Below are 27,235 nucleotides of genomic sequence, written 5' to 3' on the forward strand. Positions count from 1 at the left end.
TAATAGCCAAAATCAGATTTATTACTATAGTTTCAAAAAATAAAAATAAAAAAATCATCCAGTGGTTATGATGAATCTAGGAAAACCTGTCCCAGCAAGGCCAACTTGGAGGTAAAAGGCTGACTAGGGCAGCTGAGAAGCGAGATTTTCTGCTTGCCAGCTTTCTTCTCCCTTGCCTGGTCATGGTTTTCAGGTGAGGAAAAGGTTCCTGGCCCTGCTGGGGGTTCCCAGCGCCCTGAACTCATCCTCTTTTTCTGAAATCTTGACCTATTCCGTTTGAGAGAGTAGAATTCTCTCATCAAGTCTTCCACTTCCCATTGCTCCTCCTTAAGCCTCCGGCAGCAGTGCAGGGCAGCGGGGTCAATGGGGTGGGCTTCTGTGTTGAAGATGTAGCCTCCAGCTCCCAGGATGCATTCCCCATAGGGGGTTATCACAGCATCGAAGGTGGAGCCATTGTTGTGGATGAAGTTGGTGGGGTCAAACAGAAGGTAGAGGTATTTCACAGTCTCAGCCAGGAAGAAGGACTCCATGCGGTTGTCTAGCTTGTGGTCTCGAAGATCTTTGATCTGCCACGTGGGAGAAGGAAGCAAGTCAGACAGCATCACAGTTTGGCAGTAAGGGTCATGCGATCCTCTTTAAGAATCCCTACTGGGCCACTAAGCAGCTGAGAGCCTTTACGTGACTCACTTAGCTTTTCCAAGCTGCCCACTCCTCTCACCTGGATTATCACAATAGCTTCCAACTGCTCCCCGCTTCCATTCTTACCCTACAGTATAGTTGTATCATGAGTCTTACCTGCAACTCCTCTTTTCATAACCCTCTGCTGATACCTCACTTCATGCAGGCTAAAAACCCAAGCCTTACCATGGCTACCAGGTCCTTCATGTTAGGTATGAGATTTAATAAAAAAATATTCTTGGTCTGGGGTTGTAGCTCAATGGTAGAGCACTTGCCTTGCATGTGTGAGGCACTGGGTTCAATCGTCAGCACCACATAAAAATAAATAAAATAAGGATATTGTGTCCATCTACAATTAAAAAATATATTTTAAAAAAAATATTCTTCCCACTAGGTACCCTCATAGCTAGCTCCCTCACTTCCTTCAAGTCTGCTCAGACGCTGCCTCCCCGGAAAGGTCTCCCATATTCCTACATGACAGGATAATCTCTAATGTCCTATATCCTGCCCTGGCATAATATCTCATTGTTAAAATGTCTCATCATTTACTTAGATCTTCCCTTGGGGCATCACCGTGGGTACCAAATTTTTGCTATTGTCAATAACAAAGAGACTATTTTAGAAAATTTCAACTGAGTTTACAGTCATAGATGAGTAAGATGACTTGCTATGAACATATTTTTTTAGCTTCTCAGAATTAGCGATGCATTTAAACAAAAGTCTTTTTTTTTTTGGAACCAGGGATTGAACTTCGGGGCACTCAACCACTAAGCGACATCCTCAGTTCTATTTTGTATTTTTATTTAGAGACAGGGTCCCCCTGAGTTGCTTAGGGCCTTGCTATGTTGCTGGGGCTGGCTTTGAACTCACGATCCTCCTGCCTCAGTTTCTCAAGCTGCTGGGATTACAGGCATGTGTCACTATGCCTGGCTAAACAAAATTTAATTCTCAATGGACAACAATCTTATACAAAAAACCTGACTCTAGGGATATATGCACCAAGACTTATTTTCTTGCCCTGTTTGACAAGATCAGATGCCTTTTCCCATCATGCACCTTGGAAGACCTCCAAGAGGCTTATTTACATGGAAATATGGCTAACATTTCTAAGAAAACCCCAATGGGCTTATTTCTGGTTTTTCACGAAACAACACTATGGAAACCAAAATATATCACTGTTTTATTTTCTCCCTAAGTATATAGGCCTTCTCTTTCAAAATGGGAATCCACATTTTACTTACACAATAAAATTACATTATGAATTTTGCCAAAAAATTATATATGTGCATTTTTTAGCCTATAGCTTCACACAAACTCTGTATAATTTTCAGGGAATTTTCTTCCAGACTATTTTCCTAAACATCTAACTTTATGTGTCTGTAATGATTGTTTGGGTCCTATAAGGATATGTGACCCAGCTCTCAACCTTGACCCTTTTAATCCATTCTCCATAGAGCAGTCAGAGCAATAGTTCTAAAATGCCAATCTAATCATGGCCCTGCTCCTACCAAGGCTCCTTCCAAACTGACCCAAATACAAATTCTTTCCCATGGCTCGTGTGAGGCCTGCTGTGATATGGTCCATGTCTTCCTTTGGGATCTTCTATGGACCCACTTTCCTCCTTGTTCACTCCACTTTAGCCAACAATGGCCTTAGTGTCTCACAGATATGTTTACTGTTTTACCTACTAAAATGCAAGCTCCATAGGAGTAGGAGCTAGTCCTTCTGTATCACTATGACCCTAGGGCCTAGTAAAAGATACCCAATAAGTATCTGTGAGATCAGCAGGCTTGTTTTGTTAAAGGGCCCCAGGTTTGGATACAGAGCTATGGGAGTAAGGATTTTCCTTCTTAAATCCATTTTATAAACTCTCTCAGAAAACTTTCCAGGAAGTCCAGCTCAGTAGCACACTCCTGTAATCCCAGAGACTCAGGAGGCTGACATAAGAGGGTCACAAGTTCAAAGCCAGTCTTAGCAACTTAGTGAGTCCCTAAGCAACTTAGTGAGACTCCCGTCTCAAAATAAAAAATAAAAGGGTCTGGGGATGGGATTAAGTACCACTGGGTTCAATCCCAAATACAAAAAAAAAAAAAGAAAAAGAAAAAGAAAACTTTCCAAGAAACTCACATTACAAAGTAACCTATTCAGACAGGCAAGGATCTCTGGTGCAGAGGGGGTACAGAGGGAATGCCAATGGCAGAGGATCAAGGTCTCTGGTAACCAATCTTTGCTCCACCTCCACTAACTGCATGACTATTAGCAAGGCTCTTAGCTCCTATGTTCACTAGTTTATGTCCATCTTTAAGGTCCCCTCCAGTACTAATGTTCCAGCACTCCCAAAGCTTCACCCTTAAAGAGGCTCTATAGCAGCAAGAGGAAATATTTCCCAATTGTTGGGCTCAGGAAGCACTTACTGTTGCAAATCCACACTCCACCTTGCTGATTTTTTCAATGGACTCCACAGCATCTCTCCCAAGTTCTAAGAGGGTAGGATCCCCCGTAGCACGATACAGGTACATTGCACTCTCAATGAGCTCTGCAAAGTCCAAAGCAGAACTTCCTCACCCAGTAGCTGAGCAGGCATGGCTTGGGGCCCACTCAGGAAAGGGAGTAGAGGATTACTCCTCTCTCTTTGTATATAAGGCCCCAACTAAGAGCAACATGGGATATCTACTGAGAGCTTATACTCCCAAAGCTGGAAGCTCAGTGGAGACCAGCAAAGGCTGACCATGGGCTCCCATCCACATAGAGAGTCATATACAACCAGAATATGAAAGAGAATGAAAGTATCTTTTTTTTTTTTTTTTGGTACTGGGGATTGATCTCAGAGGCACTCGACCACTGAGCCACATCCCTAGCCCTATTTTGTATTTTTAGAGAGGTTCTCACTGAGTTGCTTAGTGCCTCCCTTTTTGCAGAGGCTGGCTTTGAACCCACAATCCTCCTGCCTCAGCCTCCCAAGTTGCTGGGATTACAGGCGTGCGCCACCATACCTGGCTGAAATTGTATCTTGATTAAGCTATTTCTTTCTGTTGCTCACAGCCCAACCTAACCCTAAATTTTAAAAGAAGAGTATGAGCCTGTTATTCTGAGGCCCTTGCTAAGTCAAGACAGATAAAAAGATGAAAATTAAGACATTTAAGCACCAATCTCAACCTACCAAAGATGTAGTCCCCAATTCACTGTGCCCAAGGTGACAGTCTTGCCCTATCCTACTCCTGACAACAGGAGTGTATGTTCAAACATGAGCTCTATTTTGAGATAGATATTAGCCAACAAAGGATCTATATGAGAATATTTATTCTTGGAGTTGAGGGGATAGAAACTCAGGAAAATGTGTTCATTGTTTTCAGATACCTGAACAACTGTTTTAGAAAAGAAAGATTTGACTTTTCACTGAGGATGGTCTCAGTGGGTAGAAACTACAGCTCAATATGCTTTTCTACTTAGTCACCTATTTTTCTTAGAGGAAATAACTACTCTTCCTCCTCCACCAATATCTCCCTGATCTTCTCTCTTCCTGTTTCCTCCTGAGCTCATCAGAACTGCCCACCTCCCCAGTTCTCTCATACATTTCCCTCCCCCCACATGGAGACAACTGCTAATCCAATTGCTTATATTCTGCAATACAGATAGGGCACACTTACTGGACGATGAACACTCAGACTGAAAAGACAGTGTTCTCATGAGAGGCCTCCCTTCTGCTTCCAGCACCTGGCTGGATCAGGGCCATTCTTGTTTCCTCTTCCTCACACATGGATCTAAGTAACGCTAGCTATTGTTTTACTTTTCTGTACATCACCCAGACAACTCTGGAGAAGGATAACTGTCTGACACTTAGATTTGGCCTGTATAGGAGGTTAAGGCCTTCAAAGGCCATTAGGCTGGGCTCTGTGCTTCCACACTGGCGATCATAGGTATGCATCAGAGTGCAGTGCACTGGCCAGTCCAGTTACAAGGTTCTATCTTATCTCCCATGTGCTATTGTTTTGAGGAAGGAAGGGTGACTGGCCTGAGGCCCTCCTGGATTCCTGGCAGTGGCACCTTATTTTCCACTGATGCCTTCCTGCCAACCTGTCCTGCAAAAGGAACAGGGTGTGTCTGTATGTAGTGAGCTTCCTGTCCCTGGTGGCAACTAAGAAAAGATTAGATAATAACTTGACAGGGCTACTGCAGGAGGATTTCAATTAGAAGACCTCTCAGATTCCTCTAACCCTAAGATTGCATGAGTCTACATCTTACATTAGGCCCAAACTCTGATCATTTCTTCTATAGGGAATGCTAGACATGATGGATACTTTCTCTTAAAATAATAAATAAATAAATAAATAAAGCCATGGCAACAAATGTATGGGAAACACCAAGGACAGCAACTTCTGAGGATTCCAAAGTGACTGATTTGCCCTTTACAACTGCTGTTTGCCCTTTACAACTCCTTCTGCACTGTACTAAGGTCCTACAATAATCATTTTGTTTAGAGGAGGAAGAAACTGCGGCAGAGGAAGGCAGAATAGGAAGAAGCACTAGGAAGTCCTGTTCCATGGCTCAAAGGCAATTCAGGTGGGAAGCACCTAAGATGATGTTAATGTAACCTACTGGGGTGGGAATGACTGTGCTGACTAAGCTTCCTGCCTCTGTCCCCCTTTCCCTCCCTCCTAAGTGTTGACCTTTCCTTTAGTGAATCAGAGGACATTAGAAATGTCAAGAAACTTAAGACAATGTCCAGTGTGTGTGGTCTCTTCCTTGATCCTGAGCTGCCAAATGAGAGTGGTCAAGACTACATGATACTGAGGTCCATCCCAAAGTTTTACCATTCTGTACTATGGAAGCATAATTTGCTCAACCCACTGATTTGGGAAGTTTGCATGGGCTTCTGAAATCCTGATGGCAGAAGCTCCAAAGGAGACAATCTGGCATTTTTCCTCTCACTATTCCCCTAAGCTTGGAAGAGCCCAGGAGAACTTGGGTTTAGTCTCAGCTTCTGCACTTGGCCTTGGACAAACCGTTTCAGCCTTCTTATGGGTGTCTATACCTAAAATATGGGGATGAATAATGCCTAGTAGGAAAACCACCCAGAGACACTGGATCAAATGGGAAAAAAAAAATAGCCTTGCAAGAGTTTGTGAGGGATTAGGGTGTGAGGAACCAGACCTTACCATGGGCCAGAGATGCTACTCACCTGGCCGAAGTGGGTAGCCCTCTCGTTTATCCACTGTGTATCCCTGAGGGATGTTGTAGAATTCTGGGAGTCCCCCAAACTGCTTCCATACAGTGTAGTAGTTGAGGAAGGTCCTCATAGCATTGTCAATGTCCCCAATGAGGCTCTGTGGGAGAGACCTAGTGGTCAGGTAGGCAAATGCCAGCCTAAGAACCCACAGACAAAACTCCACATATAACAAGCTCAGGGAAAAGACACAGTAAAGTCTTTGGGGCAAAAAAAGCCACCAATCAAACCCTGAGTCTGCTGTTGACTATTGTTGTAATCCTGAGCTAGACAGTTAACTTTTCTGAGCCTCATCTGTAAGATGTAAAATTCAATACTTACCTCATGCATTGTTGGGAAGAACTGAGATTATGTATTAAGTCCCTGAAACTTCACGGTCAATGTTAGCTACCAGCAGTTTTTATTTTGGCAGCTGGTTCAAAATTCTGAAGGAAAAGTTTGGCTGTGCTTTCACCCTCACCCCACAGCTCAACAGATGACCATTCTGATTAGTTTCTTATATAACTTTCCAGAGTTTCTTTATGCAAACATAAGCAAAAAATGAGCATGTTATTTTCCCATCACTAAAAATAGTCTAAATTAGGCATACTATTTTACACCTTCCTTTATTTATTTAACAATGTATCCTGATTTTTTCAGGCAAGTACATAGAGAGTGCCCTCCTCATATCTATACAGTTGCATCATATTCTATTTCTTTTTCTTTTTTCAGATGTTGACACACCTTTATTTTTTTCATTTATTTATATGCAATGTTGAGAATCTAACTCAGCACCTCACACATGCTAGGCAGGCACTCTACCACTGAATCACAATCCCAGCTCCTCATATTCTATTTCTTAGACCAAAGTGTAATCATTTCCTTATTAATAGCCATTTGGCTTGGTCCAATCTTTTGCCATGTGCTGTAACAATCAATTGCTGCAATATATACCTCTGTACATATGTCATTTAAAATATATGCAAAATGCATCTGTAAAATTAATTTTCAAAACTAGGACTGCTGGATGAGAAGATATGGGAATTTGTAATTTCCCTAGTCATTGCTAAGTAGCTAATATTACTATGAGTTCACAGAAAAATAGCTGATGTTGACATCTCCCTTGCCTGTCTCATAGACAGAACAAACTTGACATTTCCCAAGTAAATCTTGGTTTCCTCACTTTTCCCCATTTGTCTCTCTACTCTTGCTTCTGTCTCTTCTTACTAAATAGCCCTACTGTCTACCCATTACCCTGATCAAAAACTTTGTGGTCATCCTGGGCTCCTCCCTCCTCCCTCACAACCATTCCTCAGTAGCTCTTGCTAATTCCATCTCCAAAACATTGAGACTTGCCCTTATCTCCAGAGCTATCACCTGGTCACAGCATCTCACACTGAATGGGATGACCTCAAAGTCCTCCTCCATGAAACCACCACTGCCCCTCCTTAATCCAGGCTCACCAAAATAGTCAAGAATAACCATCAGGGCTTCCCCTAGGCTTAACATAAAGCCAAGATACCTCCCTAGGGCCCTCAAGGTCCTGCACAATCTGGTCACTGCTGACCTTCCAGTGACTGAACTTTTCTTCCCTGGACTGTGGCCATATTGCATTTTTGTTTCTGATAAACACCCAACTCTTTCCTACCTTGTGACCTTTACACATGACCTATTCTTGTCCTGGAACATCATGCCCCAATCTGATTTCTTTGCTCTTCAAGTATGAGATTAAGCATCTTTGCTTCAGAGGCACCTATCTAAAGCACATTCCCATCAGGGATGGTATCCTCTACCTCAGCTTCTTTTTTGTTTCCTACATTGCAAGGTATTACTGTATGTGTGCTTAATTTTTCTTTGTGTCTACCCCTCACAAACTTCACAAGGACATGGCTGAAACACAGTAGGCATTCAAATATTTGCTAAGTAAAGCCAGGCACAGTGGTGTATTCCTATAGTCCCAGGTATTGGGGAGGCTGAGATAAGGCGAACATTTCAGCCTAGGAATTCATGGACAGCTTGGGCAACATAGCAATCCTATCTCATTTTTTAAAAATTACTAAATATAACAAATTTAACATCTTTAAACTACTTTTTTCATTTTGTGAAACATTTATTGCCAGCTACTATTTCATCCCCACACACTCCCCATAAAAAATATAGTCAAGCAAAGGCATTGTGTTGTGTCCATCTACACCTAAAAAATAAATAAATATTTTTTAAAAAAAGAATCACAGTTTAGCAGTATATTTAACAGCAAACACCAACATTATGTACAAGTATAATGCATCCATTCAAAATATATGAAGAATAAATCACAGTCTATCTATTCAATGGAATATTTACCGCTGTTTAAAAATAAAGTAAAACTGATTCATACGTATCAATAAAAAATGATCTACAAGATAAAAGTACCAAAGAATACAACATGTTCCTATCTATTTAAAGAAAAAGGGGGATATAAATATACACATATTGATGTCTATGGATTTCTGGAAGGATTCATAGAAAACAGAACAGGGGTAGTGAGGTAAGGGCTCAACATTTACTTTTCACCATATTCCCTTGTGTGCTTTTCAAATTACTATCATTTATTGCATTATTATTTTTCTTAAAATAAAAAAAATCAAATCCACCTAGACTATAAACCATTTTGGTATAGGTAATATCTTGGCATACATAGTGGGTAAGATTCAATGCCCTTCCATCAGCAACTCTATCAGACTGTCAAGAACAACCATGATCAGGCCCATTGTCAAGGAAAGATACCTGACAGAACTGCCCACTGGAGAAATGGCTGTTACTGGCTTGGAAAGACACTGCCTACATGACTGTAGCTGGTAAGACATGCAACCTTGAAGTTCAGTTCCTGACACCTTCATGCTCCCCTTGGAAAATTCAGCTTGGCAGAATTGTGTACCTCTGTAATTCACTCTAGGTTTCTATTTCATCCCCACACACTCCCCATAAAAAATGTAGTCAAGCAACCTAAGGAGTATATTTAATCTGTATCAAATGAGCTTGCTTTGTCATTCTACAGAAAAATGACCACCATCCTTGACCATTCCTACCTGAAGACCAGGCCAGTAGGCCTCCAAGGACTGGAAGACCGGCATGGACACAGTTCCCTTGTACATCTGCACCCACAGGTACCAGTCATCGAAGCGGGTATAATTCCGAATGGCTTTGTTATACTCTGCACCACAGAAAATGGGTGATTAGGAAGACAAAAGGCAGTCTGGACAATGGAAGTGTGGACTTATACTTGGAGAGATCGTATGATGGCTTAGCCTCAATGGGAACAAAGATGCAGTAAGGCAAACAGACTAGAAAGAAGCACAGATTCTAGAGTCAAATATCCAGGCTCAAATTCCAGGTCTGGCTTTACCACATGTTAGTTGTGACCTTGGGCAAACTTTCGCTGCTTAGCCTTAGTTTTACTATCTGTTAAAACTGGGAAAGAAACGTTATATACATTGTAGGATTTTCCAGTCATTTATTCACTAAAATATTCATTAAGTACCTACTAGGTGTGCAGTGGTAAACAAGACAAAGTCCAGCTCACATGGAGCTGACATCCAGTGGGAAATTGAACTTTTACTCCTTCCCTAGATTGTAAATCCATAAGCTCTAGGACTTTGTTTTGTTCACTGTAGAATCCCTAACACTAAGAGGGTGCATAATAAATATGCACAACAAATATTATCTGAATGAACAAAGTGCCAAATACATATGCAAATATATGAGATAACCTAAAAGACTGATGTAAGGATTAAGTGAAATAGACATAATCAGAGCATGACACTGTGCTTGGCACATTAATGGTACCTAATAAATACTTGCTGAACAAATGAACAGTAGCTATAGTAATTATTACTAGGTGCCCAAGAATTCCCCAAGATCATTATTATTAGTGGCTAAGGACCTGGAAGGTAAATGCACTTATTCAGCAGGGAATCATCTCTTAACTTGTCTTATGCAAAGGTCTGGGGGAAACAAAGATGAAAAAGGCATGGGCTCTACACTGAACAGACCTGTAATTGTTGATGAAAGGTAACTACAGGAAAGATGCTTAAGGCTTTGTATTCTGAGAAAGGATCAAACTGTTTTATGGGCAAGGTGATATTTAAGCTGGGCTTTGAAGGGTGAATAGAATTTGGAGATATGAGGGTAGGAAAAATATCCAGGCCAAGGAAACAGTATGTATAATGGCCAGGGGATAAGACATCTGGGACATGTATAGAGAATAGCATGGTTCTTGTAAGTAGGCATAAGGAATCAAGCATGGTGTAACCCCAGCAGCTCAGGAGGCTGAGGCAGGAGGATCATGAGTTCAAAGCCAGCCTCAGCAACTTAGTGAGGCCCTAATAAAATATAAAAAAGGGCTGGGGATATGGCTCAGTAGTTAAGCACCCCTGGTTTCAATCCCTGGGACAAAAAAGAAAGAGAGAGAGAGAGAGAGAGAGAAAGCGAGCGAGCAAGTAAGCAGGCAGGCACGAGCAGGTGCATGGGGCAAGCAAGTGGAAGGTCTAAGTCCACAGTGCCTTCAAATGCACACTCAGGCATTCTGAATTGATTTTGTAGGCACTTGGGAATAATTAATTGAAAGTTTACAAATAAACCACACATCAATAGGAAAAGACAGGAAAAAGCCCTCTTACCCTGCCCCTTTTACCTAGGAACATGGCCATGAGCTTCTTATCCTGAAGCAGGATGGCTCCTTTCACCAGGTACTCAAAGTAGGAATCCACACCAGCTCCGATGCCTGCGTCCTGGGCCACCCATTTGCCAGTGAGCACATCAATGTGGTTGCCAACCTAGGAGAGAAACACATGGTTCCAAGGGAGGACCTAACACCAAAGAAGGCTATATCTACTCCTGAGAGCCCAGTGAAACGCAAGGTGGGCACCTCAGCACTTCTTGGAGACACAGAGGTTATAGGGGAAGGCGACAAAGCTGAAACATGGCCAGATGTCCTGCACATCTGTACAGTGGAGAGACATCTCATGCACATTTATGAGGATGTAATTATATACACTGGGCAAAAAAATTAAAAGGAAAAATAATTTGGAGTGTTTATGCCCTGCCCAGAGTGAGTGAGAGATGAGAACTTGCTGTTCCCCCAATCTGTGTCAGACTTCAGAGCACTTGGCCTAAAGTATCTAAAGACGTTGACACATGTCTTTAGACATGTGTGATTCCAGTGTCTAAAGACATGACACATTCTTCATATATTTCCATAAATTAACTCAGGAAGAAAAGGAACTGGATAGCCGGAGGACAGGGGTCAGGGGGAACTTTATCAATGTCACTGGGTACTTTTATTGGATCCTTTGAATTTTTTTTTCTGGGTACTAGGGATTGAACTCAGGAGCACTCAATCACTGAGCCACATCCCTAGCCCTATTTTATATTTTATTAGAGACAGAGTCGCACTGAGTTGTGTAGCACCTCAGTAAATTTCTGAGGCTGGCTTTGAACTCACAATCCTCCTGCTTCAGCCTCTAGAGCTGCTTGGGATTACAGGCCTGCACCATGGTGCCTGGCTGGATCCTTTGAATTTTGAGCCATGTAACTGTAAAATCTTTTTAAAATAAATATTAAAAGATTTAAAGGAAGAAATGTGTTTTTCAAATAACTCAGATGCTCCTGGAAGTAATAACTTTATCAGATACTCAATTAAAAAGAAATTACTATGTATTCCGCATTAGTTTGGGTCCTCCTGGGGCAGACCCTCAGAAAGGGAGAATGAAAACAGTTGATATGATGTGAGTCCCTGAAAATACCAGAGAGAAGGAAAGAGAGAGCACGGGAGTCAGGAAAGGGGATGCAGCCTATTAAGGGCTGAGCAATGGAGCAAGTTTCCTCATGGGAACTGGAGCTCAGTCCTTCTGGGGAGCTCTGGGATTCAGTGTAGAGCATGTATGTGCCTTGGAGTGATCTCACCCAAAGGTAGGAGGGGGTGGAATGGAATGTTTATCCACAAACTTCCATCAGTATCAGTCACTGGTTGAGAACTGCCCCAGGGTAGCATTAAGTTCTGGTACTTTCAGCCAAGGCAAGCAAAGCAGGCTCCAAGCACCAGTAAAAGCCCGCCAGCAAAAGGACATGGGTGATGGCTGCTGGAAGACAGGTCAATGTGCACAGAAATAAAAAGGGTCAAGGCAGGGCATGAACAGAGGTCACTATGGTCCCAGGGCTGGAGAAATGCTGCCTGTGTTAGACTAAGGCAGTTACTCTAGGTCTCCAGAATGGTACCTTCCTAAGGGATTTGTGAAGTTTAGTCAAATAAACTCCATTTTTCAAGCTGACTTAGCATCAAACTTTTTATAACTTATACTTTAATCACTTTCAAATACAGTCTTTAGAAATCACAATGACTCAGCAAAGCAGACATTAATACATTAACTTACTACTGAAGTAACTGAGGACCAGAAAGGTTAAACGACTTGCCTAGGGTCACAGAGTTTCGATTTATCAAGGCCAGGGCTTGAATCTAGTTCTGTCTAAATCCAGTGTTATTTCTTGAATAGCTTTGGCTCAATTATTGTTAGGTTCACTAGAATATCCTGTTAAGGAGCTGAAAACCACCTTAGTAGTCATCTGATCCAAAGTGTGTTAAATTTCCCTGTGTTAAGTGGAATTGAAGGGAAAAGGGAAGTCCTGGGGTCAAATAAGTTTGGGAAATGTGAAGTCAAATCAGTTAATTTACCCCTGGATTCCATAATCTTCATTCTGCTTATGTTCATTATTACCTTCCCAAAAGAGGGTACCATATTTAAGAATCGCATAAAGGAAGAAATGTGTTTTTCATATAACTGGTCAACTTAATTGACCAGGAACCTTTTTAAAGATTTTTTAACAGAGCAACCATTCAATATTTCTTAACATTGGTATTCTAAGAAACACAATTTTACAAATATAGATGGACACTAAAAATAAGAGCTAGATGAGCTGATGATCTATGGCCACTAATTAAGCCAGGGGCATGAAGCATATGGCTCCCTAGAAATCAGAGAAGTTCAAAGGCTTAAGCTTAACACAGCCCTTCTCCCAGGCAGAAGATATGCTTTCAGGCTGTCTTCCCTTCTGAGCCACAATATGAATGGCAGTTTTGGTCTACTTTTGATGTCCTAAGCCCAAGTCCTGGGCCATTCCCAGGGTCACCCTAATTTTCCTCTGACTTGACTATAACTTGTTGCTCAGAGACCTTGTAAATGGAGGGGTAGGGGGTCTTAAATTGGCACACTTGACTCACAAAGGAAGGGCAGCAGCAGACCTACCAGCCCGATATCTGACCGGCTCTCCCAGAGGCGCATCAGGGCTACTCTGGCCACATCTTCAAACACAGGGTCACCAGTGAGGCTGCTCAAGGTGGCAAATTCCACAATGAAGGTCCCGATCCCTGCTGTACAGGTGACAGGGGTCTCTCCAGGGTTCACACCATGCAGCAGGTTCACCGTTCCATAGGGCATGCCAGTGGGGGTCTGAAAGGCTAAATAATCAGATTTGTGACTCAGACAAGAGCAAGGAGGTAGGGATGGTTTTGATACAGGTCTGAAGCTTGAGACCTCAGTCTGCACTTCCTTCTTTTTCTCCCAGGTGATCTGCTAGAGTGTGAATGAGAGAAGGACAAATGTCACAACTGAGGGGCCCTTGGCAGCCACTTACCCCAGCTGCTGTCAAACACTGTTCTGCCCAACCCTGGGGCTCCTGCCTGTGATGCCGGCATGGAGTAAACTGTGCTCAGGCTGCCACACTCCACATATCTCACTTCAGCTACAGCAGATCTACTTTTACTTTATTTATTTATTTTTCCCACTGTGTATTTCCAAGGCCAGGCAGGTAACTCAGTGTAAAGCAGGCAAGGTTTAAGCTGTAGAGAATAGTGGGGCTTGTGTCACATGGACAAGGGCCTGCCCCAATAGAAGCCACTCATAAACTTTTTAAAACACTACTCTGACCAAATGAAACAGGGTCAGTAGGGTCAGTAGATTCTAAGAAGTCCCAAAGGGACCAGTTTGAGATTCCTGCTTAAATAAAAAATTTAGGGGCAAAATTATTTTTTTAAAAAAAGAAAGAACCGGGTGTCGTAGCACACACCCATAATCCCTGTGACTCAGGAGGCTGAGGCAGGATGATCACAAGTTTAAGGCCAGCCTTGGCAATTCAGTGAGACCCTATCCCAAATTTAAAAATAAAAAGGGACAGAGATATAGCTCAGTGGCAAAGCATCCCTGTGTTCAATCCTCAATCCTCAAAAACTGAAACATAAAACTCACTGATAGAGTCTGACCCTCAAATTTACAGGTGGGGAAAATCACACCTGTAAAGAAGTGATTCGGCCAAAGATCACACGGAAAATCAAACAGAGCTGGGCTGGGAATGCCTGCCCAGACTTCCCCAACAGCTTCAGCCCAATGCTCTGCCCACCCCACCCTGTGCCTTCTGATTCAAGGCAAGAACTTGAAATCAGCCCAAGGCAGAGATTTCCTCTCCAGGCCAGAAGGTCAAACAACTTCAGAGCAGCAGCCTTGGGTCACCAAACTGTGAACAAAGTTGACAGGGTCCAGCAACTTTGTTGTAGACAAGAAACTTGTTTTCTGGCAGGCACAAGCAGCAAGTGGGGAGAATGACAGTCACAAGCAAAAAGGACCCAAAGAAATATTTTAGAAAAGGAAGGAAGTATTAAAAAGAAAGTAACAAAACCCTTCTTCTTGAGTTGAAGTGTAGATATAGCAGTGCTTTCTTTATAATTACTCAATATTTTTTTAAATATGTATATTTCTCAATGCAATAATTTTTAAATGACAAGGAAAAAAAAAAGGCAACAAGGCAGCTTCCTCTAGGGATGAATCACACAGGACATGATGTTTGCGAGGAGACACTCCGGCGGTGAGCCATGGGCCACGAGTGAGATGCGAATCCAGCTCACCCTCTCAAGCATGAGAGGCAAGCAACCGTTGCATACAAGGGACAAATGAGACGGCCTAGGAGCTGGCGGAAAGAACACTGTGATGTGTTTGGGTGTGAACAGCCCTTAGACCTCTACTACGCCCAGAAAGGAACACAGTGTCCAGCTGACACTGCCGAGCCCAGTGTGGCTGCCCCATTGGACCCAAACACTTGAGGCTTGGCCTGCAGCCCTGGACACAGCATAGCCACAAAACAAATCCCTCTCACTTTAGTGTTTAAGGTTCTCCAAGCACTTTCTGCCATCTGATCTCATTTTGGCCTCCCCGAAATCCAGTGTGGTAGGGAGGCAAGAATGATGACTTCCAGACAGAGGGGAAACTGAACCATGGAGAGGAAGGACAGCCTGGTCAAACTGTTAGCTGGCAGAGCCGATCTAGAACCCATGGCTTCTAATGCTCAGACCATGAATCTTACCCAGAACTCTGTTATTCCAGCAGCATATGGGCCTGGAAGGGGGTGAAAGGGCTGGCTCAAAATAAGGGTTAAAAACCATTTACCAGCCAGGCTGGCCTTCAGCCCATGCCTGCCGACTGTAATGAGGTCAGATCATCCATCCTGAGCCAGAACCCCAGCAAGCCCTTAAAACACTCAGAAAGCTCCTGATTTCTACGGTAGATGCTCAGGAGTAGGGATATAGAGTATTTGAGTAAAAAAAAAAAACACTAGGACACGAATCAGCATTACCACTCTCATCTCCAGCAAGGGAAGTGGGGCATGCTGGACTTCATGTCTCCCCCATCGCTGTGTGGTCTTACCTGGGAGAAGTTTTCTGGCTGCCTCCTCGGCCATTCTCAAGAGAGGTCCAGAACAGGGCCATCCGGCATCCACTTCCACCCCAGCCTTCTTGGACAATAGATGAGCAGACAGGAGTCCTCCTACCACTATAGACGGCACAAAATGCAAGTGTTACAGGCCAGAGGACCACTCTTTCTCTTGTGCGAATTAAACCTCACCACTCTGTTGGGGTGAGTCAGATAAAAGGTCCCCACATAAAGTTGTGATCTGAAAGATGTGTGGAAGGATGAATTAAAAATAGACCCTACATACTTTTCCTAGTTACATAGGAAAATTAGATGCCTCGAATCTTGGTGCCAAGTAAAAGAAAGAGGAAATTTTTAAAGAAAAACAAAACAAAACAAAACATAAAAACTCTAGTGAGATCTGGTACTCATAGTTTTACAATTTGAAGTCACACTAACTGGATAGTCTAGAAGGAATTAGGGCCACCTAGTCAATGAGTCTATCCTCTAGTCCCACAAGTGAAGTTTACAGTTTCTTCTCTTGGTAGGTCACGGAAACAAGGGTCATCTTTTGAAGTCCCTACTATGTACCAAGAACAGTGTACTGTCATCCCTTCTTCAGATGAAGATATTAAGATTCAGATAGGCAAAGTGACTTTGCCTGGGCCACCTATCTAGTAGGATATAAGGCCATGTCTGCCTGATTCCAAAGTCTAAGCTCATTCTACTTTGTCATTCAGTCTCCCAACTGCCTGTTACACATAGCACAATGAGAAAAAGGTATTTATTACCTTCACTTATCTATTAATTCATTAATTTATCTATTTTGATTTATTATGCAATATTTAGAACTCACGAAAAGACACAAAGGTCTTTTGTGTCTAGAAATATGGTTAAATAGATATAATGAATGACCCTCTGACTAAGCTCTGACATTGAGCTTCAGTCTTCCCCTCCTGACAGAAAGAGAACGGAAGACAAAGGCAGGACCTGGCCAAAGTGGGAGTCAGATAAAAGGCCCCCACATATAGTTGTGATCTGAAAGATGTGTGTAAGAATGAATTAAAAATAGACCCTGCATACCTTTCCTAGTTACACAGGAAAATTAGATGCCTCAAATCCTGGTGCCAAATAAAAGAAAGGGGAAATTTTTAAAGAAAAAAAAACTAACATAAAAATCCCAGTGAAATCTGGTACTCATAGTTTTACAATTTGAAGTCACACTAACTGGATAGTCTAGAAAACCTCAAACCTTTAGCATAATGTGAGTTTTGGTAGGTAGTGACTCCAGCCAAATGGCAGAAATCAACAAAAACTATATCTGGAAGAACCCACATTCATCCCAGGCCTCTAAGAATCCTACAGATAAAGTCTAGGAAATGAACATAGAATGAAATGTAATAAATCAAACTTAAAAATCACAAAATATATAAAGCATTATAAATAACAGCCAGCAAAAATGAACAAGATCCACCAACACTTCACCTATTGGAATTATCAGATATAAAACACAAAATAATTGCATGCAATATACTTAAAGAAATAAAGGAGGTTGGAAGACATAAATACACAAATACTAAAAATGACCAGGTATATTTTTAAAAGGACCAAGGTAGGGGAAAGAGGTGTAAAAAAGATGGTGGAATGAGATGGACATCATTACCCTAAGTACATGTATGAAGATACAAATGGTGTGAATATATTTGTATGCAATCAGAGATATGAAATATTGTGCTCTATATGTATAATATGAATTGTAATGCATTCTGCTGTCATATATAACAAATTAGAATAAAAAAATTTTTTAAAGGACCTAAAAATATAATAATTGAATTAAAAATCACAGGTTAGGTTTAATGGCAGATACTATATAGCTAAAGAGAAAATTAGTGGACTTGAAGACAGACCAAAAAAATTATCCAAAATGCAATGTGAAGATACACAATGTTGCCAGATGTGGTAATTAATGCCCTTAATCCCAATGACTAGGGAGACTGCGGCAAGAGGATCACAAGTTTGATCAAAAAAAAAAAAAAAAAAGACAAAATGTTCCCTAAAACATAAAAAAAGGACTTGGAAAATATAGTAAAGTATATCTAGTAGGAGTTTCTAAAAAAGATGGAGAGAAAAGGGGAGGGGCATTATTTGAAGAGAAAATAGTTAAAAAAAATAGTTAAAAATAGTTTAAAAATTTCTCAAAGAAACAACAGCAATTCTCAGACTCAAAAATCCCAACAAAGATGATAAAAAGAAATTCACATTTATTTACATCATGCTAACACTGCAAAACACCTAAGAAATAAAAGCTCTTAAAAGCAACCAGAGTCCATATCATATAGATAAAATATGGGTGATAAGTTTGTCATTTAATTGTACTATTTTCTCTACTTTTTATCTATATTTGAAGGTTTTCAAAATTTAAAAAAAAATTTAAGAAGGGGGAAGTGAAAGTGAAAAAAGAAAAACAGATTATCTAAAACAAAATAATGTGTAGTACTGTCAGGTTATTTCTTGATGATGATGAAATCAGGAAAAATGGCTTCAAAGTGCTAAGAGAAAATAACCAGCAAAAATATCCCCTAAAGACCAAACAAAGCCAGGGAAATAAAGACATTTTAATGTATATAGTAGCTGATAAAGTTTGCCAAGGACATGGCTGCACTAATGGGAATTCTAAAGAAAGTATGTTAGAAGATAAGGGATTACAGATGTTAAGTCCTAAGATATGAGAAGGAAAGATGGTGAAAATAGTGATGAACATATGAGAAATCAACTGTAGAGAACAACAATAACAATGTTCAGAGGGTTTAAAACAAAGAACTAAAATATGTAACTATATAGAACAAAGGTCAGGGTGTCCTCAGAATCAGGTTTTATATTATCCTGGGGGAGAATAAAGAGTTTCATTAACTTTAGATTTTACCAAGTTATGATTTCTATATTTGCTAGGAAAATTATTTAAAAAGTTAGATGTTATGCATAATTTCTAAATTAGTATAAGAAAAAATGGAATGAGGGGGAAGTCAATCTATAGAAGGCATGAAAAAGGAGAGAAAAAAAGGAACAGAGAAGATGGGGCAAATAGCACTTTCTAGAAAAATGAGTACCAATGCATCAAAAAATACAATAAATGTAAATGGATAAAATTCTTGGGTTAAAAGACTGTTAGAATGGATGAATCAACAAAATATATTATGCTGTTTACAAAAAAATGTACCTAATCCTAAAACTACAGAAAGATTGATAGTAAAAGGATATAAAAAGGTACACCAGGCAAATGTCAACCAAAAAAATGTTGGTATAATTATATTCACATCAGAAACAAAGGCATAAGGATGATCTTCATTTACAGATGACAAATTGGGCTAAGAAGTTGTAAGATGCAGCAATAAGCAGAGTATCAAACTCAGCTCTGAATCTTACACCAGGATTTTATACCAGGCAGTCCCATACTTTCTTCTCTTTTTAAAAACTTTTATGTATCATGTGCACTGCTTCATTGCAGAAAATATACCAAATAAGGAGGAAAAAAAACATAATTCTGTCAACCAGAGGTGATAGCTATTAAACTAGTAGTTTGGAAGGTCACAGTAGATAAGGGCTGTAATAGTCTGGCAAGAATCACTGGATGTCTACTTAAAATACTGATTCTAGCACCCAACCCAGAGATCCCAATTCATCAAGCTTAGGTGGGTTCTAGACATGTGAACTTTTTAAAAGGTCCCAAATGGTTTTTATGGGCAGCCAAATTTGGAAATAAATGTCCTTGACATGCACTATCCCATACAATTGTCACTAACCACATGTGACTAAAGATAGTTAAGTTCATTAAAAGTAAATGAAATTGAGCCAGGGGCAGTGGTACACACCTGTACTCTCAGTGACTCAGGAGGCTGAGGCAGGAGGATTGCAAGTTCCAAGCCAGCCTCAGCAAAAGTGAGGCCCTAAGCAACTCGGTGAGGCCCTGTCTCTAAATAAAATATAAAATAGGGCTAGGGATGTGGCTCAGTGGTCAAGTGCCCCTGAGTTCAATCCCTGGTACCATAAAAAAATTTAAAAATTCAAAAAATTAAATGAAATTGAAAACTCAATTTCTCAGTTGCAATAGATACATTTCAAATACACAAAGCCCAGTGGTTAGTGGCTACTGTATCAGAAAACACAGACAGAAAACATTTCCATTGGGCTGGGGTTGTAGCTCAGTGGTAGAGTGCCTGCTTAGCATGTGTGAGGCACTGGGTTCAATTCTCAGCACCACATATAAACAAATAAAAAATAAAGGCCCATCATCAACTAAAAAAATAATTTTTTAAAAAGAAAACATTTCCATCAGCACAGGAAGTTCTATTTGATAGAAAATAAGCTCTAAGAAAGGCAGGGATTACTTTTTTTTTTTTTTTTTTTTGGGTATTAGGGATTAAACCCAGAGGTGATTCGCCACTGAGATACATCCCCAACCCTTTTTATTTATTTTAAGGTAGGGTCTCACTAAGTTGCTTAGGGCCTTACTAAATTGCTGAGACTGGCCTTGAAATTCTGATCTTCCCATCTCAGCCTCCTGAGTTGCTGGGATTATGGCATGTGTCACTGTGCCTGGACATAGTACCAAATCAAAGTTATATATGTGATTCTGGTCTATTTCCTTCTAGTCTTTTCTCCATTTGCTGCTCATTTTCATGTATGAAACTAAAGAGGGATTCCAAAACATTCTCTACATACAAACCACCACCCTCCAGGAGGCAGAAGAGCTCTATCAGTCACTGGTTTTGGCCAAGTGTCCTGGCCAGGTGGATCCTAAAGATCCTACTTACCACCTCTTGGTTTACATAGAGGCAACTCCATACTCTCTTCTCTTCCAAAGACCCTGAAAGGCAGCCCTCACCTCGAATGTTGGTTTCAAACACGGAGGCATTCACGTCTATATCAAAGTCCACATTGTCCTGGAGCACTTCAACCACTCTTTGAAATTCGGAGACATTCCCCAAAATCTGGAAGGAAACAGAAACCTGATCATGAGGCTCTCTCAGGTATGAAGGCACTGAAGATGCTAGATTCAGAATTTGGGATCTTTTTCCCTCCCTCCCTCTCTTTCTTTCTTTCTTTCATTTTTGGTACCAGGGATTAAACCCAGGGGTGCTTAACCACTGAGCCATACCCCCAGTCCTTTATACTTTTTATTTTGAGACAGAATCTCACTAAGTTGCTAAGGGCATTGCTAAGTTGCTGAGGCTGGTCTCAAACTTGTGATCCTTCTGCCTCAGCCTCTCAACCTGCTGGAATTAAAGGCACATGTCACCAGACCCAGCCAAATTTTGGAATCTTATGCTGCTGTGGCCCTTGCTTATTCAATTAAGACCTCCAGTTTCTGTCCTAAGTCTGGTGACAGAGAAAAGAACAATGAGAGCTAGAAATCACCCAGAAATCTAACATTGAGAGACCAGTTAAGTAAATTCCCAGGTACCAATTCAAGAGCCATTAGATATCCACTTAAATAGATACAACATAAAGAATGCAGATTTAGCAAGGAAGCCTTAGCCTGACAACTGCAGTATGCATCTGTTTTGAACCCTCTCTTGTCACATTCAACCTTGAGGAAAACATTTCAGGTTGGTCCCCAAACTTCTCTACCCCCAGAGAAGTTGAAACTCAAGATGCTCACTTTCTCAGCCTCCTTTGCCACTAGAGGTGACTATATTATCCAGTCAGTTCTGACCCTTACAGAGTCCACTGGGGGCATCTTTGAGAAAGCTTGTTTTCTTAATAATAATACACAGTCACAGCTGGCATGGCTCTCACTCTGCCTCTGTCTTGAAAGCAGAGATTTCTGGAGACATGGCAGCTAGAGTCCATCCTGAGACACAGAGTATGAGAATGAAAGCTAATAAATGAATGATGGTAGAGTGGAGTGGAAAGCTATAGAGAGCCTGGATCTCTAACACTATAGTTGGGTGGCTAACCCAATGCTAGAAATTGCCCCAGACTTCCTTTTACTTCTTTCTTTAACCCAACATGCTGTTCCCTCTGCAAGAAATCACTTGCTTCTATATCATCCCATTTCTAAGTCCAACCTATCCCTACTTGTCTGACTTTAGGAAGTGTTTAATTCCTCCTCTAACCTCTCCTTCCTTTAAAAGATCTCAAGCACTTTATCCACACAACTCTTAGCCAAATGCAATCTCGGAACCTTTTATTCTGATAACAGTATCCTGATTTTCCCTTAATGAATTACTCCTGGGGCTGGGGATGTGGCTCAAGCGGTAGCACGCTCGCCTGGCATGCGTGGGGTGCTAGATTCAATCCTCAGCACCACATAAAAATAAAATAAAGATGTGTGTCCACCAAAAACTAAAAAATAAATATTAAAAAAGTCTCTCTCTCTCTCTCTCTCTCTCTCTCTCTCTCTCTCTCTCTTAAAAAAAAAATTGCTCCTCTCCCACAGTCACTCCTATGGTATGGGAGACTGACCCCATGACCCCAGCTGTGCAGTGGGTTGGTACCTGACTTGGGCCAGCCACATCACCATATCCCTTAGCAAGGTGATTGATTCAGTGACTGGCAGGTGATCTAAACCAGCTGAATAAACTCTCAGTCCCTAAAATTCATGGGAGAGGGTTCTTTCCACACAGTTTCCTAACCGAGTGGGATGTGAGTGGAGCGATCCTGCCAGCTTACAAAGAACCTGGAAACACAACAGTAAAGAAGGCAGAGATAAGAGATGGAAAAAGAGACTCCTAATGACATCATTTTCATGTCTGGGTCCACCTGGGTCTGAGGCCAGGGTGTATCTGGACTTTACAGTTTCCTGATTCAGTAAATTTCCTTGTTTAAATCAGTCTGAATCGGGTTTCTGTCACTTGCAAACAAAACACTCCTGACCATCCCAGCATTCAAGATCGTCTGTGATTTGGACCCAGCCTTCTTTCTGATCACATCTCTCACAGCTCATCTTCATATAGCCTGCCTTATCTACTTCAGTAAAATTGTACTAACTATTTCTCAACTTCTTGACTTCAGACATGCTGTTCCCTCTGCAAGAAATCACTTGCTTCTATATCATCCCGTTCTAAGTCCAACCTATCCCTACTTACCTAACTTTAGGAAGTGTTTAATTCCTCCTCTAACCTCTCCTTCCTTTAAAAGATCTCAAGCACTTTATCCACACAACTCTTAGGGCATCTATTTATTTACACATGAATAAAATATTTGCATGGCAAAAGAGTCATTCATTCCTGAATCTCCCCACAGCGTCAAACACAGCTCATGATGCAATTACTTGACAAATGTTTGTCATATTGCAGTCAGTGATCTCAAGATAGAAATCTCACCACTTCCTGCCTTCTACTTAAGAAATTCCATTAGCTTACCCTTGCTTTCAAATTAAAGATCAAAATCCTTAACACGGTGAAGAAAGCTTTGCACCCTCTGGTCTCCATCTGTCCCTCCAGCTTCACTTTATTTCCTCCTTTTCCTCTCCACACCTCAGCCCTACTAGCCTTCCTTCAACTTACTGTACTTGCCATGCTCTCTCCTGCCACAAGGCCTTTGCACGGAGTATTCCCTCCATCTAGAACACTCTTCCTCTCCCACTACCCCAGCCAATACCTGCTCCTGCTTCACATCTCAACCAAGTGTCATCTCACTTGCTCAGGGAAGTTCTCCCAACCACCTCAATCTAGATCATGTTATTTTGTTATGATCATTCATAGAACTGTGCACCTTTCCTATAGAGCACTCACCTTAATTTGTAATTATACATTCTTTAAAGGTATTCTTTGATTTTTTTTTTGTTTCCCTTGCTAACATCACAAACGCGAGGGTCACAGGGGCTATGTGTGTTTAACATCACCAGGATAACTCCAAGTTCAGCACTGTGCTGGCCCTCAGTTCATAAATGGGTAAGCACACACAAATTAACATTAAGTGAAAAAATAAGTTAAATTACATCTATGTAGAGTTCACAATCACATAAATACTCAGTATATAAAAATAAGAAAGGTGACAGAGAACCAGAAATAGTAATATAGGGGGAAAATTATTAAATCCTTTTTTGTGGCCTTTTTATTTTTTTTATTTTTTTGTTACTAGGGATTGAACTCAAGGCACTTTACTATTGAGCTACATCCCCAGTTCTTTTTACTCTTTTGAGGCAGGGTCTCATTAAGTTGTGTAGGGCTGGGCTGGGGTTGTGACTCAGAGGTAGAGTGCTCGCCTAGCATGCGTGAGGCACTGGGTTTGATCCTCAACACCACATGAAGTAAAATAAAGACATTGTGTCCACCTATAACTAAAAACTAAATATTAAAAAAAAAAGTTGTTTAGGGCTTTGCTACATTGCTGAGGCTGGCCTCGAACTTAGAATCCTCCAGCCTCAGCCTCCTGAGCTGCTGGGATTATAGGCATGTGCCATCACACCTGGCTTCTTGTAGCCTTTTGAAAGGAAGAGATAGTCAAGTCTTGGAGTCATAAAGAATCAAGATCAAGTCCTAGCTCTGCTTTTTAATAGTTGAATATCCTGCACAAGTCATTTTACCTTTTTTTAATGATATCTTTATTTTATTTTATATGGTGTTGAGGATCAAACCCAGTGCCTCACACTTGCTGACAGCCCTCACATTAGGAGAGCACTCTACCTCTGTAAGGAGTAAAAGTGCTTATCTCATGAGGTGTTGAAAGGATTAACCAAGGTAATTCATGTAAGGTACTCAGCATAAGCCCCACACATAGCACAGTAACTAGTTTCTGTTATTACCTTACTATCATTGACATGGCTGATGAATGTAAACTTCTAAAAATAAGCAGAATGTCAAGGTCTTGTATTCCTCACAGAGTTATACAAGCCTATCATAGGCCCCTGTACATCATAGACCCTCTATAAATGTTTGGTAAATAAATGAACCTGAATAAATTGGAACTCATTCCCTCCCTTCTACGTGCGTAGCCAGAGCCTGATAACTCAGATTCAGAGACGAACAGTCCAGGAGAGGAAGTCACTTTTTACCAATAGCCAAAAGAGGAAGGAAGTTGGTTGTGCAATGGTGAAGAGGAACACAAATAGACAAGATACTTACCAGCAAGGTGTCCAGAGCATCAATTAATGTCAGAGAAAAACTGTAAAAGGCCAGAAGGAAAGAAATTCAAACACAGATATCTGGCTGTCCCAGATCAGATCCCCCCAAACTGAGTCATGGTGGTACCTCTGCCTTCCTCATTTACAACAGGGAAAATTGCTAGGATCCTCAATCTTCTAAATGCATGAAAGGATGTGCTGACATAGCTCAATTGTAATTAAACATCTCCAATATTTTCTGACATTCTTGACTACCATGGGGAGGCAGTATAGGATTGCACCTGAAACCACAGGGTTTTCAGCAATTCTGCATCTAGGAGTTCCCCTTAACCCCAGCCCCAGTGCACATAGGTGTTTAAGAATGTTCATGACAGTATTATTTAGCACAGTGAAAGGCCAGAGAGAACTCAATGTCCACCAGTTGAAGAGTGATGAATTAAACTGTGGTACAGGGGCTGGGGGAATGGTTCAGTTGGTAGAGTGCTTGTCTCGCAAGCACAAGGCCCTGGGTTCAATCCCCACCACCAAAAATAAATAACTAAATAAACAAACAAACAAACAAACAAACTGTGGTACAAAAGTATGAAGTTATCAAAAAGATAAACTAGGAGGTCTATGTGCCAATAAAAAGATACTCAGTGTTGTTAAATAAAAAAGACAATGTACACAAATAGTGTTATAGTATGTTTCCATCTGCATTTCAAAATGATGTACTAATAAAAAGCAGATTAGTTATTGTTAGGGTCAGTAATAGTAGAGGGATTAACTATAAAGGGACACAAGGTAACTTTCTGGGATGACAGCAGCATTCTGTATCTTGACTGTGATGGTGGTTACTATACACTTAAAATGGAGGTATCCTATTACATGGAAAATACACCATTCAAAAGTTAATTCTAGGGACCAGGACTTTAGCTTAGTGGTAAAGTGCTTGCCTCACATGTGTGAGGCACTGGGTTCAATCCTCAGCCCCCCATGAAAATAAATAAAGATATTGTGTGTTCATCTATAACTAAATATTTTTTTAAAGTTAATTCTAAAAAGATACACATGTACACATAACCAAGAATATTTCTGGAAGGATATACAGGAAAGAAACTGTGGTTGGAGTTCTAAAGTATGAGAGATATTTATTGTTTATGATTTCGTACTTCTTGAATTACTCATTCGTTTGTATTTTCTATGTTCCAACTAAAAAGTGAAATCAGCACAATTTCTGAGTTTATTAACTTCTCTAGTCCTTAACATTGGAGGGGATGTTATCATTTATAAGTATTGGTAAAACAGGATAATAGCATCTAACTCCTAGGAGTATTAAGAGAATTAAATAAGATGACACAGTAAAATGCTTAGCACAGTGTTCCATCAATGTCAGCTTCAGTTAATGCAACAATTCCTCACTCAGCAAGGAACAAGACAGAGAATTCCAGCTATCAACAGATGTTTATTCTAGTGGAAATGATAAAGACAGACGAGTAGACAAGTGAAAATGACAGTATCAGATCAGTGCTTCAAAGAAAATAGGTGATTTGTAAGAATGTCTTGAACTGGGTGTGGTTAGGGAAGCTGATGTTAAGGAGGTGACATATGGAGCTAAACTATCAATGACAAGAAACCGTGACATCAGGAAAATGGGAAAGTGTGTTTCAGTTATTAGAGAGCATCAAATACAGAGGCTGTTACGTTTTGAGAGACTCACATCCTTTTCTAGACCTGTTTGTCCACTTATAATAAGGGGTTGGGTTTTTTGACTCTTAGAACCCTTCTCCGATATCCTATGACTCCAGAAATTTGCCCGAGTCCTTGTAGCTGGTGCCTGCTACCGCTCAGCCTGGGTCCACAGGTCAGGCCTGGCCTGCTGTGGCTAATCAGGACGTTTCTGCGCTGCTAGAGGTGCTGGTCTGCATTGTGGGGAGTGCAGCCCGGCTGGGAGCTTTCGTGATCACCCGACCCAGCTGACCCGCCCGCAGGGGACCGGGACTGTCAAACCACGGCCGCCTCCGTGCCCCTCCGCTGGCACTACCTGCCCCAGGTGTCGTGTCCGTCACAGGTGAGAGGTCGCAGCTCGTCGTAGGGAAAGGCATTTTCCAGGTAACTGTCGTAGGCGTGGTAGAACATGGCCTTGACTCGCTCCCTGGTGGCGGGGACCAGAAATAAGGTAGTGGGGTTGGAACAAAAAAGGCGAGAAAAGGGACAAGAAATAGGGCAGGAAGTGGAAATCGCTAGCTGATTTCTACCGAAGGCCCACCTAGAGGACCCAAGCAAGTCCTGGGATGGAAGGAACGGGAAGGGACCCAGTGCGCGCTTCCCATTCCCCTACTATGGAAGGTGAGAGCCTGGCCCCCTTCACCTGTAGTGAGCGGAGTCGGGCGCAGTGCCATCGGGGCCTGGCGCACCATGGTGCAGGGGCAGCAGCGTGCACAGGAGGCCAAGCGGGATGAGCAGCCGGAAAGGCATAGAGCTCGTGTCCTGTCAATGCCGCCGCAGCAGCTGCAGCCACCGCCACCCGCTCATCCTAGGAGCTGCTTCTGGCGCTTCCGGGTATCAGCGGCACTACGCCTGCGCGCTGGGAAA

The 27,235-nt window shown here is 41.5% G+C and overlaps 1 protein-coding gene across 1 annotated transcript; it reads right to left on the bottom strand.

Annotated features, from left to right (window-relative positions):
- Positions 1-27,208, bottom strand: Edem2 (ER degradation enhancing alpha-mannosidase like protein 2). Its single transcript, XM_005329896.4, has 11 exons — positions 27,012-27,208; positions 26,685-26,795; positions 24,663-24,702; positions 20,477-20,582; positions 15,610-15,735; positions 13,162-13,373; positions 10,554-10,695; positions 8,950-9,074; positions 5,858-6,002; positions 3,093-3,214; positions 1-566 (listed from the first exon to the last, which is right to left on the bottom strand). The coding sequence occupies exons 1-11, from the start codon at positions 27,116-27,118 to the stop codon at positions 66-68; spliced, it is 1,737 nt and encodes a 578-aa protein (XP_005329953.2). The 5' UTR covers positions 27,119-27,208; the 3' UTR covers positions 1-65.
- Between the last annotated feature and the right edge of the window lie 27 nt (positions 27,209-27,235).

The sequence above is a fragment of the Ictidomys tridecemlineatus genome, chromosome 5 (genome assembly GCF_052094955.1).
Source record: "Ictidomys tridecemlineatus isolate mIctTri1 chromosome 5, mIctTri1.hap1, whole genome shotgun sequence".
Classification (NCBI taxonomy): domain Eukaryota; kingdom Metazoa; phylum Chordata; class Mammalia; order Rodentia; family Sciuridae; genus Ictidomys; species Ictidomys tridecemlineatus.

What these genes read in the sequence shown, in the direction of transcription:
- Edem2 (XM_005329896.4), bottom strand. Translation starts at nt 27,118, where the DNA reads ATGCCTTTCCGGCTGCTCATCCCGCTTGGCCTCCTGTGCACGCTGCTG. An exon ending in GTTTGAAACCAACATTCGAG is followed by an intron (nt 15,736 to 20,476) that starts GTGAGGGCTGCC and finishes TGCCGTCTATAG; the next exon opens with TGGTAGGAGGACTCCTGTCT. An exon ending in AGCCAGAAAACTTCTCCCAG is followed by an intron (nt 13,374 to 15,609) that starts GTAAGACCACAC and finishes CTGATTATTTAG; the next exon opens with CCTTTCAGACCCCCACTGGC.